General features: G+C 40.6%; 1 protein-coding gene across 24 annotated transcripts in view; it reads left to right on the forward strand.

The window, feature by feature from the left end:
• Nucleotides 1-14,318, forward strand: part of Phf21a (PHD finger protein 21A) — a 178,936-nt gene that overhangs the window by 110,788 nt on the left and 53,830 nt on the right. Inside the window, exon 2 of one of the 24 annotated variants that reach the window (XM_029474165.1) lies at nt 4,843-4,925. The exons of the other annotated variants lie outside the window; for them this stretch is intronic. Coding sequence (XP_029330025.1) covers nt 4,896-4,925 — 30 coding nt within the window. The 5' untranslated portion in view covers nt 4,843-4,895. The remainder of the gene's footprint in view (nt 1-4,842; nt 4,926-14,318) is intronic. 24 annotated transcript variants of the gene reach the window in all.

Here is a 14,318-nt window from a genome sequence, read left to right on the forward strand (position 1 = left end):
AGAGTTAAGTGGCGAGCTCTGTTGAGTGGTTGTGCCTTTCACAGAAGTGTTATTTATTCCACGTAAAATACTTAAATAAACTTCAGTACTTTGTCAGGTGCACATTAAGGCTGGCTCTCCCTTAGGCTTTCCCTAGTTGTAGATCCTATATAAACTTGCTGGGGTTTTTTCCTAGTTTATTGAAATATCATAATTATTTCTTGGTTTTCTGGGAGTGTTGGGGAACAAATGAAACTGAGAAGCAGACTTAAAGTAAGTAGATTATATCAGAATTAATTTTAAGTAATTTAGTTTTTATTCATAACCACTAGATCAACCAGAAAGTAAAACAAACATTGCTGTTCTCTCTCCTGAACTAAAGGTAGTCCTCCTCAGAGACAGCTCGCAGTAGGTAGACTAAAGGTGGTCAGTCATCTTCAGAGATGTTTCATGAGGTAAACTCATTTTCAGTTTGAAGTTTTCCTTTTCTATAGTTGTCTGAGCCATTTTTGTGTTTTCTTGCTGTTTTTATAAGTTCTAAAGTTGCACTTTTTAATGATTATTTTTCATTTTTGAAATTATAATTAGTCATTTCTCCTTCCCTTACCTCCCTCAAACCACTCCCTTGAATTTCCTTGCCCTCTGTCAAATTCATGACCTTTTTCTATATAATAAAAAGCTGAGAAGAATCAGCTTTTGCCGTGAGTATCAAAATAAAGAGCTTTATACGTGTAATAGGAAGGTCTGTGTTTTGTTTTTGGTTTTGTTTTGTTTTGTTTTCGAGACAGAGTTTCTCTGTGTAGCCCTGGCTGTCCTGGAACTCACTCTGTAGACCAGGGTGGCTTCGAACTCAGAAATCCACCTGCCTCTGCCTCCCGAGTGCTGAGATTAAAGGCGTGCGCCACCACATCCGGCAGGTCTGTGTTCCTGGTAATCAAATCAGAGTCTTTAATGAGGGGTTTGCTTTTATCATAACCTTGGATGAGAAAACCAAAAGTTGTCTCTTTTAAACCAGAAGTGTAATACATAAGAGGAATATTGTGACTGATGCGCATTGGTCTGGCCACACCTATGGGTCTCTGTGGCATGTTCTAAAATGTAACTGGCTATGGGGTGGGGAAGGTACTGGGTGATGGTGAAGATGATAAAAATGTGTTACATATGTGTGAAGTTCTCAAGGAATTAATAAAATAGTATACTGGAAATTGAGCTGAATAATCTCATTTCGGAAGCCTGCCCTAGAGAACTGGGGTTGTGAAGAGCAGGGTCGTTGGTGTACAGCACTCTAGATCACCCCTGTGTGTTCGCTTGCCTGTTTTGCTTTGGTTTAGGTTTTATAGACAGTAAGTGGAAGCAAGGGTGTGAATAAACTGTGAGTGACTGTGGGCATATGTTTATAGTGAATTAGAGAGGGAGAGGGAGGGGAGATTGTCTTCTCAGGAGGTATTAACTGTTTTCCAAGCAGATCTTAGAAGGTGTGTGCCTTAGTCTGAAGAAACATTTAAGCAGAGAATGCTACCCAGTCTTGGTAGAACCTAGTATGACACTGTTGCAAAATGTAAAACTATGACCAAGTACTTATTCCTTTAAAAAAAAAGTTTTATGCAGCTCAGGTCTGCCCTCATAGGATATGTAGCTAAAATTAACCTTGAAATTTGATCCTCCTGCCTCTGCTTCTGAGTGCTGGGATCACGGTGTATGCCCAGTTGATGGGGTTCTGCAGAATGAACCCAGGTTTTCATGTATGGTAGGCAAGCACTTTGCTAACTGAGCTCCATTCACAAATCCCAAAGATGTTTGTGCTGTGCAATCTAACATAAAGGAAAATGAGTTTTTGTTGGATAAGAGGTCAAATGAACACAGCTCTTTAAAAGCCATTTGAGGAAAATCACATACTATATTCTCTTATGATTTCTAATCATATTGTTTAAGAAATACCAACACTCAGGTGGCCAGGTGGCTCAGCCAGTAATGTTCTTGACACCAAACTTGATGGCCTGAGTTTAATCGCAGGACTCACACGGTAAGGAGAAAATCAAGCCTTCCAAGTTGTCCTCTGCCCACTAGTCACACACTTTGTTCCATTTGTTCCTGTAATCCCAATACTCTCGAGGCTAAGGCAAGAAGAGCCAGAGTTGGAGGCCAGCCTAGTCTGCTTAGCCAGGCCCTGTTGTTCATAAATAAATGAATAGAGAGAACTTTGACTATAAAGTTATTCAGTGTGGTTTAGTTTTTATGAAAGAATAAACACTAATAATCCTCTTAGCTGTATATGTACCTGGATTAAAAAGAATCTACTGCCACTGAGTGATGCTGCACACCTTTAATCCCAGCATTCAGAAGGCAGAGGCAGGCAAATCCCTGAGCTCAGGTGACCCCGGTCTACAGAGTGAGTTCTGGAACATGCAGAACTACACACAAAAACCCTGTCTCAAACAAACAAATGAACGAACAAAACAAAAGCCAAAAAAGGCCACAAAAAACCAAATTTATTAAAACATAAAAATTACATATGTGCCACATGTGTTGTTTAGTACAACTGTACTTTGTATGATATTCAAATCAGAGCATCATAGCTGTTGCCTGAAGGAAACATTTTTAATTTCTTTATGTTGAGAATAAAATCCTTTTCTACCTTTTGTGACATTGTATAGTTAGTTTCTTAGGCATCTGATGCTTCTCCAATGATAACTTAGTATACTTGTTCAAACTTGACCATATCCCAGATAACCTCCCAGACTCTCAATTTTTTTCTTTTACATCAACCAGAGCAAGAGAAGGAGGGAAAATATTTATTCATTGGTATATCTTTAATTTTTTACTTTATGACTCCACTAAAAAAAAAAAAAAAACTGTAATTTGAAGCAAAGATTCTGAAATTACCACTTTTCTAAAAATACAACTTAAGGCTGAAACTTAATATATCGAAACATTTTTGTTCTGGAAATGGTACATGTTTTCATAAAGATGTATTTCTAAATGGCTCAGAAATAGGGAACCTTTCCAAAACATGCTGTAGTTGCCTGGGTGAAGAATATTAGGTTGCAACATGCAAAAAGGAAATCCTGGTATAGGAAACAGTTGATAAAGAGCAAGTGTCTGCAGCATCTGACGAAGCCTTTGGTGTCCTCTGGTGGGCCTGCGTGTAGAAGTTTGCTAGTCTCTCTCAAGTGAAGTACCCTCTGCTCTGTTGCTGCTGGGTGGCTCAGCCCTCCATTTTACTGCTGTTGTACATAATCTGTCGTTCTTATTGCTAATCTCCTCTAAGTCCTGCTTGTTATTCCGGTGAGACTCCCAGCCTTTCTTCACTCTGCCCTTCGTGAGAGCAGTATTGTCGTAATGGGTCACAGGCCAGCCAGCAGACGGTGTCTGACAAGTCAAAGTCTGGTATTTTTAAACTGTCCGTTTATTTTTTTATTGTCACTATTCTATGGATATTGAATATCTCAACTTCTTAATTTTTTTTAAGATTTATTTATTTTTATTATATGTAAGTACACTGTAGCTGTCTTCAGATACACCAGAAGAGGGTGTCAGATCTCATTACAGATGGTTGTGAGCCACCATGTGGTTGCTGGGATTTGAACTTCAGACCTTCGGAAGAGCAGTCGGGTGCTCTTACCCACTGAGCCATCTCATCAGCCCCCATCAACTTCTTAATTTTTTTTTTTTTTTTGGTTTTTCGAGACAGGGTTTCTCTGTGTAGCCCTGGCTGTCCTGGCACTCACTTTGTAGACCAGGCTGGCCTCGAACTCAGAAATCCGCCTGCCTCTGCCTCCCGAGTGCTGGGATTAAAGGCGTGCGCCACCACGCCCGGCTCAACTTCTTAATTTTATAAAAGGTTTTCTTTTAGAAGCTATGGGAGTGTGGGCTGTCATCCTACTTTTATTGAAGTTTTATTGAAACTTACACTAAAGTGAGGCCTGGTGGCAACTGCATTCACAAAAGGTGGTGTGAAAGAAGGGATCCTGTTTGGCTCAAAAAAATATATTGTCCCCCATAGTCCAAGCTCTTTCCTGTGAGTATTACATAGAACTTTCTTTGTTCTCTGTGTAAACAAAACCCTTCAGATATAGGTTTTTCTTTAAAAATAACAAATACCTTTGTTTTACAAAATGTTATGTTGAGGAAATTATTCTAGTCCTGCTTTATAATCTCACAATATTTCTAAACAGACTCATGCCATTTGGAAAGAAGTCATAGAAACAAACTGAGCAAAACAAGTTCGAATGCCTTTGAAGTCAGAGTCACAGCCTTAGTTAAATGTTTCAGCAGCAGACACGTCTGCCTGCGTGTAATTACTTAGCCTGTATATTAAGTTTAAAACAATAATACTATCGATCTACTTAATATTTAAAATACTATCGATCTACTTAATATTTAAAACAGGGTACTTTGTTTTGGGGACTATATTTTCAATTGCAAATTGCAAATTTGGCTTTTGCAAAGAGACTTGAGTAAGTATACAAACCAGGAGCTCTGGGGTTTGTGTATGTGTGTATGTACATGTGTATACCCCCTGTGCAGAATCTGTTTGCAGGTTGTACACTTAGAACATTTGATAAATTCCCTTGTGATTCTGTAAGGTTATGCAACCTGCCCACCTTGCCCCAGTGGAAAACTCTGTCCTGTAAATACATTCTTATTAACTTTGACTACAAAACATTTCCCACCTCAAAAGGCTACATGTTTTTTGTTTGTTTGTTTTTCAAAATGATACTTTTAAAAAGCCAAAAGTGTTCACTGGGGGTAACTCTCAAATCACAATTAATAAATACAAAGTGATAAATTACTGATAGGGAATAGTAATAAGTAAATTTCACAAAATGTTAATGTAGGCTACAAATTAATTTCTTTTTGCAGCATTGGCATCTCATAATTATTTTGAGCTGTGAAGGCCAAATCCAGTCGTGAGCATGGAGCAAAGGACAAATCACTCAGAGGAGGTGAACCCAGTATTTAACCAGCCAGGTTGCAGTGACTCAAATCACTAATGAAATCCCTGTTATTTGGGAGGGATTAAAACAACAACAACAAAAAACAACAAACAGGAAGACATTAAGTGAGGTAGTAATTTTCCAGTAGTCAGATGTTAATGAAAGCATTTACTCATGTAAACTGGAGTTTTATTTTTATATATTAGTTTTGCTGCCTTATTTGTTTGTACTAAAAATAGTTACTCTTTATGTTTTCTTGTGAGATCCTTCAGAACCACTTCTAGAAATGGCATCATTTGCCATAAGTATTTTGTTTTCTCTCCATCTAGTTTTTATGAAGTAGTGCTAACTCTGCCTTAATTTGATTTGGCATTCCTGCAATTGAACATTTGTAAGTATCTTGTATTATGGCCCATCTGGGTTGTCATAGAAACCAAAGACCTCCATCCTCTTCCCTCTAGTTAAAAATGGAATGCAAACAGGGCTTCAAAGTGACGTTCTTCTAGCACGAGTGACAGCCCTGTGAAGTGCAGAACAGCAAGGTTGCTTATTGGTTTTATTCTCCCATGGCCTATCCTTCCTGTTAATTCTGATACACACAGCTTTCCTCTTGAGAAATCTGTGAGATACTAATAGAATTTTAAAAATATAAGCACCAGAAAGAGGAAAGAATGTAGTTAATTCCTTCCCTACTCTGCTAAAGAAGTGCAAAATTAGCAGTGTTTTGTTCTCCCTGGGTTACTGTCTGGTCTGTTGACACCACAGTCAGCGGTGCATGTCACAGAAGCACGAGCAGTTGCTACAGTTTTCAGTTTCCATTATTGTCCCATTATTTATTTCTGTGGTTATATCAATGTGGTTTTATCTCATTAGAGCCTACAGCCTTGTGGGTTAAGTATACACCAATAATTTATTAGCATAGAAATTTATTAATATGCCAATACAGTGTCCTGTCGTTGGACCTAGTGAGAAAACATTTTTATATCCACCTGAGACAAGATTTTGTTCTGTAGTCGAGGCTGGCCTACAGCTCCCTGCTTCTTCCTGTGGTTATAGGTGTGTCCCACATTGCCTGGAGCCTTATAGAATGTCTTATGGCCTCGTTCTACTAGTCAGGGTCCTTGACTGCGCTCTTAATGCTTTTCAACCTCATTCCCTTTAGCTTCTCTACCAGAACCATGCGTAGCTCTAATTTTTCTCCTTAAATGCCTGATATGCTTCTAAAGCAACTGTGATAAGTAACTCCAATGTATTATTGCAGTGGTGTTTGCAAAATATATGTTTATTGTTGGTATTTGTTGAGTTATTGATGTGACATTATTCAATTTAAAGTGTGGAATTCTCATTTTCTGTTTTCAAAACTTTGCTGTTTTTCAAGACAGGGTTTCTCTATGTAGTCCTGGCTTTCCCAGAACTCACTCTGTAGACCAGAGATCCACCTACCTCTGCCTCCTGAGTGCTGGCACCAGTGCCACCACCGCAGGCCTTAAATTTTCATCTTGACATAGTTTGAATGATAGAAAACAGCACAAATCTGTAATGTGAAGTCAGCAATGAAGAACTGAGGACTAAGTGTGTACTCCAAGAGAAATGCCCACAAGGGTGTATTTGAGTTGTCATTGCCATGGTGGAGCATGGGAAGCTTGGGGTCAATTCCAATCTCTTCTGTTTTTGAAAGGGACATTATAAAGCTTCAAATAACATCTGTAGTCCCACATCTCAGCTGATAGCCAGTAGTCATTTCAGCAGTAACTCGGGAAGTATTAGGACTATTACCCCATGTTAGTGAGAGACCTGTGAATCTCTGTGGGTATGAGGAAGAGTATGATTTAGTTGCTGTCATCACTATAGATTAGAGAACACATTTTCTAAACAACTCTATATTCCTTGCTGTGTACTGTAGAGGTGAATTCTTCATACCAAAACCATTGCTGCCATATTTACAGTTCACTTATTTACTGGTGCTTTTAGTTCTGTTTTGTTTGCAAGTTTGAGGCAGCTGTGAGAGGGTTAAAGAGCTCAACTTTGTATCCAGTTTAAAAATTAGACTTTCTCTTAGATCATTATTGCCATTTATCCATGTCTGATTAATCAGACCAGAGATGTTAGCTGTTCAGCAAATGTCACATTGCCAGCAGCTTTGTGGAGGCCAGGGGCTCCCCGAGCACATGGTGGGGCAGGGGCAGGTTTTCCTCAGAGCACACTGTAGGGCAGGCTTTCCTCTGAGCACACTGTAGGGCAGGCTTTCCTCTGAGCACTCTGTGTAGGACAGGCTTTCCTGTTCACACTGCATTGATCATTCCTGGGGAGAAAGGCAAAGCGCACACAAACACTGAGACCTGAGAGGCTTGAGAAGAATAATGGGATGGACTTCTCACTCTGACGTGTAGAAATCTCTGGAAGGCATCAATCTTCACAAACCTGTGCTCTGACATTGCCAAGTAAGGGAAATGTGGTCCTTTCAAATTTGTATTTTAGGAGTTTTTCTGTACACTATTGAGACAGTCCCCTCTGACTGCCAACCAGCAATTCCTTCTAAACTATATTTTAGTCCACTATGGGTAGACTTTTGGATTGTCCTTCTCATATAAGCTACATTTTCATAAGGAACAGAGCCTAGGGAACATCTTCTGTCCCTTGTGCGTAGATGTATAAGTCACTGATCCATGGGGCACTATGCTCACCCACTAGCAGGAGACCTTACCTTTTCCCAAAGTAGTAATTTTCAGTTATTGTCGACTTCCTGTATTTAATGTTTTTGTCAAGAACAAATTTTCTTGGGTTTAGTATCGTTTAAAATATAGACTCCCACATGTTTGACCTTGTCTTTTATTTGAGACCCTACTTTCTCTGTTTCCTTCTCTGCATACATATAGTATTCAAACAGTTTTTCTGTTAACATTATAAGGAATATAGTAGTCTTATAATGTGAATATCGTGTGTCCCCTGAAACAGTCTTCTTAAAGAACAGGCATATGCACTTCTTTTCACGTTGATGCCAATAGGGATATTTACTGAATATCCCTACCCCATATCCTTGGTCTGCCCATAACTCTATTCATAGCTCTAACATCTTTCAAGATTAAGGTGAGAGGGTGATTAGTGAAATACATGCAGAACAGCAAGCAAATTAATAGTTGTGGATGATTCACAGGACGTTCTAAGAACCTTTTCTAAATTGCATTAAACGTGTGGGTTAACATCACAGATAGAAACTCACAGAAGACTGTATGGTTTGTATTGTGCTTCATCCTCTTGTCTTCTGGGATTTAGCAATCTTTTCAGCCTCTCTCCTCATGTGCATGTATATCACTGGGTAGCAGGCTGATTGCTGCTGATGGTACTAAAATGTTTTGATAGTAGCAAAACTGCACTGCCTTCTTCCCCATGAGCCCAGCGCCGTGATGACCTGTTTGCACATGGGCCCGTGGTGTATCATTTTTCCTTGTATAGGAACAATAGAATAAGGTCTGACTCTAGTTGATTGAAGTGGTAGTTTCAGATTCCAGTAAGAGGACCTATTGCCGGTGAGGGAGGTTGAAATTGCAGAATGAGTTTCAGCGTGAGGCAGGTCTGCCCAGCTGCAGGTTGATTTGCTCCATGAGACAAGGAGCACACATAAACAGATGGCCCAACAGTGAGTCAAAGCGACAGATCCTGAACAGACACGCTATCTTTTGCCTGATTCTTAACATGATTCTAAAGAGTGGAATTTTATCCTGCCACCTGAAGGCTAAAACCAAGCATTTAGTGAAAGAAATTCCATTTGTGAAGAAATGAAAAGTGTGTGTTGTTAGGCAGAGGAGAAGCCTGACTATCACTGGGTCTGGACACTGAGAAGCCAGCAGTTGCAGGAATAGGCATGAGCTGGCTTTACTTTTGATGTGTGCACATTCAGCATCATTCTGCTGTGAACACACCAACATGTGGCACAGTAAGACGAGAGTGAATTGATGTCTCTGACACTGGGTTTTAAAGACACACAAGCCTTTTGTTGTAAAAACTTATCTCATATTGAGGTTAAGGAGAGATTTTTTTTCAAAAAAATACCTTTGTGGTAAGCATTATAGAAATATACCACAACCTAAGTTTGTAATGGTTTAAGCAAGGAAAAGTTCATGGAAAAAAGCCAGAAGAATATAGTGGAATTCTCCCATCCAGCCATCATCTTCAGTGTATGAGAGGTTCTACAGAGCATCTCTCTGCCAAACACTTTCAGAAGAACTTAAGCATCTCACTAATTTTCAAAATCAAGATTTTACAAAAGATGTAAATACTTGTAATCCCAACACTGAGATGGGATGCTGAGGAATTTGAGACCAGCCTGGGCTACATAGAGTTCCATACCTCTCTGGACCATATAGTATAATCTTGGCTCTAAAACAGAAGAGAACGTACTTAAAGATGCCTGGTGAGTGAACAGATGTGCTGCTTGAACTCTGAACCTTCAGTCCTCGTTGTAGGTTGTGTTGAGTTTTATGCTCATGCCCCCCTGTGTGCACATATGACCCAAGAGGCAGAGCTAACAGCGAGCCACGTTGTTGGGATGACTGCTGATACTCCTCAGGTCTCTGTATCTAGGATTGAAAAGATGCAAGAAACGGTGGTGAAAAACTTACTCTGAAATGCTGTAAGGGTTACAGAGCCATTGGTTGAGGTGGTACAAATATAGCTACCTTTTGTTTCCCAAATAATTGGGATCCTATTGAAGATGAATTGTGCCGGCACCTACTTTCTAAACTGGCTTTCATTTTATCTGCTCAAGCATGCACACCTAACCTCTGCTTAGGGCAGGGAGGCACTAATCCGCTTCTGTGCACTTGGAAAGGAACGCTGGCAATGCATCGAACTCCAGGGGATGCATTAGTAATGGGATTTTTTTTTTCTCACTCTCAAAAAGGAAATCATTTATGTGGCCGCTGTCTAGAAGAATACAAATAGACATTGGTTGTTGTTTTCTAAGTTAATCACTGAGCAGAACATAAAAGAGAAGTACCTTAACAACTAAATACCCGAAATACCTACTCTTTACATATCTGTAGACCCATTGTGATCTAATTCAATGTAGGTCACCTTGGAATTGTGTTGCCCTATAAGCTTTAGTGTATCTTGTACTATGTTCTGTTTCTCTTACCATTATTAAACTCTCAAAAAACAAACAACAAGAACAACAACAACAAAAAACTACTGAAGTGATTGTTTTAATACTGTGAATATTATCAGAAGATTTTTAGATCACATCTGTCTAAATCAGCTCCCATCATTCCAGCTTTCTGATTTTGGTTTATCTTTGCCTTAACTGAATCTGTGGGCCAGTAACATCGCTGCACACAGCTTCTGCTTAAGTCTACAGCATTAAAGGATTCCTTTTGTTGCTGCACTGTTCTTGCAGACTTGGTAGCGCCTTATCAAATGCAGCCAGTTGGTGCTGCTGGTCTGAAAGCACAGGAGAGCTCTCATGCGGAAGGTTAATGGGGTGTAATTATAAAGAAAAACGAACTGCTCACCTACTCTATCTCTCTCTACCTGCACTACGAGTGACAAGTGCTCTGATCTTCTGTAAACCCTGGAGCAGAGGTTTAACCATCTAAAATTATGACAGTATGACTGTCACACAAACAAGCATCCTGTGAAGTATAGGTATGCACCCTGTGCAGAAATGATGCCTTCCTGTTACAGGAGCCCTGCTTAGGACGGGAGCACCTTCAACCACAAGAAGAGCTGCTTGTTAAACATTGTACTTCTGTGTCGCTTCTTCATTTCCACTCAATTTGTTCCATTTTCTTTTCCTAAAGGAGCTTTCTTCCCTCCCTGACTAGCTGACAGCCTGCACACAAGTGGGTCTGTCTCACTGAACTATGAAATAACAGATAGCCCTGTCCTGCCCTCCAAGCAGTCTGTCTCACCTGCCCCAGACCATCTTTAAACCACCTGGAGTGGACCCAGAGCCTTGATCATGCTGGACAAGTGTTCTACCACTGAGCTACACTGGTACCCCCAGCCTTAGGTTCTTTGAAGGGTGTGCAGATAATCACCTCTTGTCACCTCTTGTCAGCACTGAGCAGATGGAGAGAGCTCAGGTAGCACCTGAGCAAGGTCCCTCTCCCATCCCTATGTAATCCTGAGGTTATGTCCATTTCTATGCGTTCAAGACAGAGTTAGATCCTAATGTTCTTTAGTTGAAAATATTATGGGAAATATTTTTAATAGAGAAAATATGATGCGGCAAGGCAAGAATAGAGGAAGAGCAGGTGATGTCCAAGGGTTACTAGGATCATGCTACCAGGCCATGTTGTGAAATTGCCCTGCTACTAGAACATCTAAAGGGTGAGCTAGGCAGAGCTGGGTTGCAGAGTCGATAGTTGATAGTGCTTTTGCCAGCTCAGCATAGAATTGGAATAAGGCATTGAGGAAGGACTTAAATTCAACAACCCCCTGACATCTTGTTCCTACAAAGCCTGAAACATAGCACTCTTGGCTAGGCTGTGCTGCCCCCTGAGATGAGTAAACCCAGCGTCACATACATGCATAGGTACATATATACATACGCACATACATGCATACCTGTGGAGGGTGCACACCAATGATGGCTGTGTTGCTCTCTGGGGTTTGCTGGCTGACAGTCTGTGAGCTCCTGGTTTAGTGAGAGACCCTGATTTAGTGAAGGGTCCAAAGATGACTGGACCCTTCACTAAATCAGGAAGGAAGTAGGACAACCAGAGCTACAGAGAGACTGGAAAAACAATGAATAAAGCAAAGCACAGTGATGCTATTAAAATTGGAAGGGGAACAAAAGCAAGCCTCTGTCACCTTAAGGATTACTAGTCAGATGAAACATTGCTTATTCCTGGGATATCACTTTTAGAGAATGTAGCTGGGCAGTGGTGGCGCACGCCTTTAATCCCAGCAACTGGAGTTTAGCCCCCACGAGCACATGATGAGAAAAAAGAGCCAGCTCCTACAAGTTCCCCTTAACTTCCATTTGTATGCTGTGCACCTCTCCACAACACACACATTGGAAATAAATACATGAAAAGCAGTTGAGAAAGAGGCCCACCGAAAGACCCTACAGCCTTCAAAACACTACCAGAAACTGGGAAGTAAGCATTCCAACCTGCACCTTAATTAAGCCCAGCATAGTGGTGCACACCTTTGATCCAAGCACATGTGAGGCAGATGCAGCTGGGTCTCTGAGCTCCATGCCAGCCTGGTCTACAGAGGCAACTGCAGGCCAGTTAGGGGCATACAGGGAGACCCTTCTCAAACAAAAGCAAAACCTTGGACCTTTTGGGAGATTTCAAATTGAGACCATTTTCTTAGGAAACCATTTACATAGTAGGACATTTCCTTTGTCATGGGCAACATTGGTGTGGTGTATTCCAGAACTTTCTCTAAAATATCTGCTTCTTGTCTCTAGCAGACCTTTCCCCATTACTGCACCCTCTGGCTCCTCTCACCTTGCTGCTCCTTCACCTTACTGTGTAGGTTACCATTTTCTTGTAGACTCCCAGAGCCTGGCTGCTTTGCAGTACTTCTCTGCATCTGGAGACAGATGACCAATAAAAGATGGTGTTTCCCCATGGCTTAGAGCCCCATACCACTATACATTCTGTCCTTCTTGGATGCTACCCAACTCCTGTCAGCCACAGAGAATCTGGTCAGAAAAGTTTCAGTGGGTAAGGTTGTCGGAGTTTAATGCAAACTATTTTTTCGAGGTAGGGATTCCCTATTTTAGCTCCCTTTTTACTATCAGACTAACTTGTTCAGGATCACTTTTGTTAAAATACTTTCCAGTTAAAAGTTTCTGTGTTTTTAAAGAATTAATTATTTTATGTATGTGAGTACACTGTAGCTGTCTTCAGACACACACCAGAAGAGGGCATCAGATCCCATTATAGATGATTGTGAACCACTATGTGATTGCTCGGAATTGAACTCAGGACCTCTGGAAGAGCAGTCTTAACTCTGGAAGAGTGCTCTTACCTGCTGAGCCATCTCTCCAGCCCCCATGTTTAGAGATTTTAACAGTTACTTTTGTTTAAACATCAAGAAAGTAGTTCATTTCACCCAGGTCTGCTTTCTGTAAGATGTTTAGTGTGGGACACGGTTCACATCTAATACTGCTATCGTGTTTGTTTGTTTGTTTGTTTGTTTGTTTTTTCTCAAGAGAAACTTTAGAATTGAACTTTGTTGAAAGGTTGTGTCATCTTGGGAAATGTTCCATCTATAAGTTTGTAGATGTATTCTGCTTAAACTTGATCATCTAGTTACCTCTTTCTTCTTCTCATTTTGTCTAGTGTTTCTGTGAAAGGGGGACTTCTTACATTTTTTTTTTTGTTGTTGTTGTTGGTTGGTTTTGGTTTTTTCAAGACAGGGTTTCTCTGTGTAGCCCTGGCTGTCCTGGAACTCATGCTGTAGACCAGGTTGGTCTTGAATTCAGAAATCCGCCTGCCTCTGCCTCCCGAGTGCTGGGATTAAAGGTGTGCGCCACCACTGCCCAGCTACATTCTCTAAAAGTGATATCCCAGGAATAAGCAATGTTTCATCTGACTAGTAATCCTTAAGGTGACAGAGGCTTGCTTTTGTTCCCCTTCCAATTTTAATAGCATCACTGTGCTTTGCTTTATTCATTGTTTTTCCAGTCTCTCTGTAGCTCTGGTTGTCCTACTTCCTTCTGCCTCCTGACTACTGAGATTAAAGTTTATATTACCACACCCAGCAAGTCATCACTGTATTTAAATTACATTTTTTTATATCTAACTTTCCAGGACAGCCACTGTGTAACCATCTCAGATCATAGTTCTTTTTTTTTTTTAAAGATTTATTTATTTATTATATGTAAGTACACTGTAGCTGTCTTCAGACACTCCAGAAGAGGGCGCCAGATCTCGTTACGGATGGTTGTTAGCCACCATGTGGTTGCTGGGATTTGAACTCTGGACCTTTGGAAGAGCAGTCGGGTGCTCTTACCCACTGAGCCATCTCACCAGCCCCCAGATCATAGTTCTTTTGTGAGGAAATGGGTAGCAGCTTTAGGGCAGAGGAATGAGACACTTTGCGTAGTGTACGCCACAACTCTGACATTAACAATGCAATGGTGCTTTTAAGTTGTGGGCTATAGCTTGTGGGATTTGGAGTGACAAGTTGGTAGTGTGTGCAGTCGTGCTCTATAAACAGCTAGTTAGAGAGAGACAAGCTTCTTGCAAAACTTGTGCAAACTAAGAACTTCTGTGTCATAGACCACCATAGGGCAAACATAAGGAGCAGGTGCTTTCTCAAGTAGCACAAAGCTAAACTCTACAGATTGTGAATGGTTTTTACTAATAATGTTCTTCTGCTACCCTCATTACTGTTTCTGAGGTCTCTTCTGGGTCAGTTCATGTTTAAATTCAACATTATTTT

The sequence above is a fragment of the Mus caroli genome, chromosome 2 (genome assembly GCF_900094665.2).
Source record: "Mus caroli chromosome 2, CAROLI_EIJ_v1.1, whole genome shotgun sequence".
NCBI lineage: Eukaryota > Metazoa > Chordata > Mammalia > Rodentia > Muridae > Mus > Mus caroli.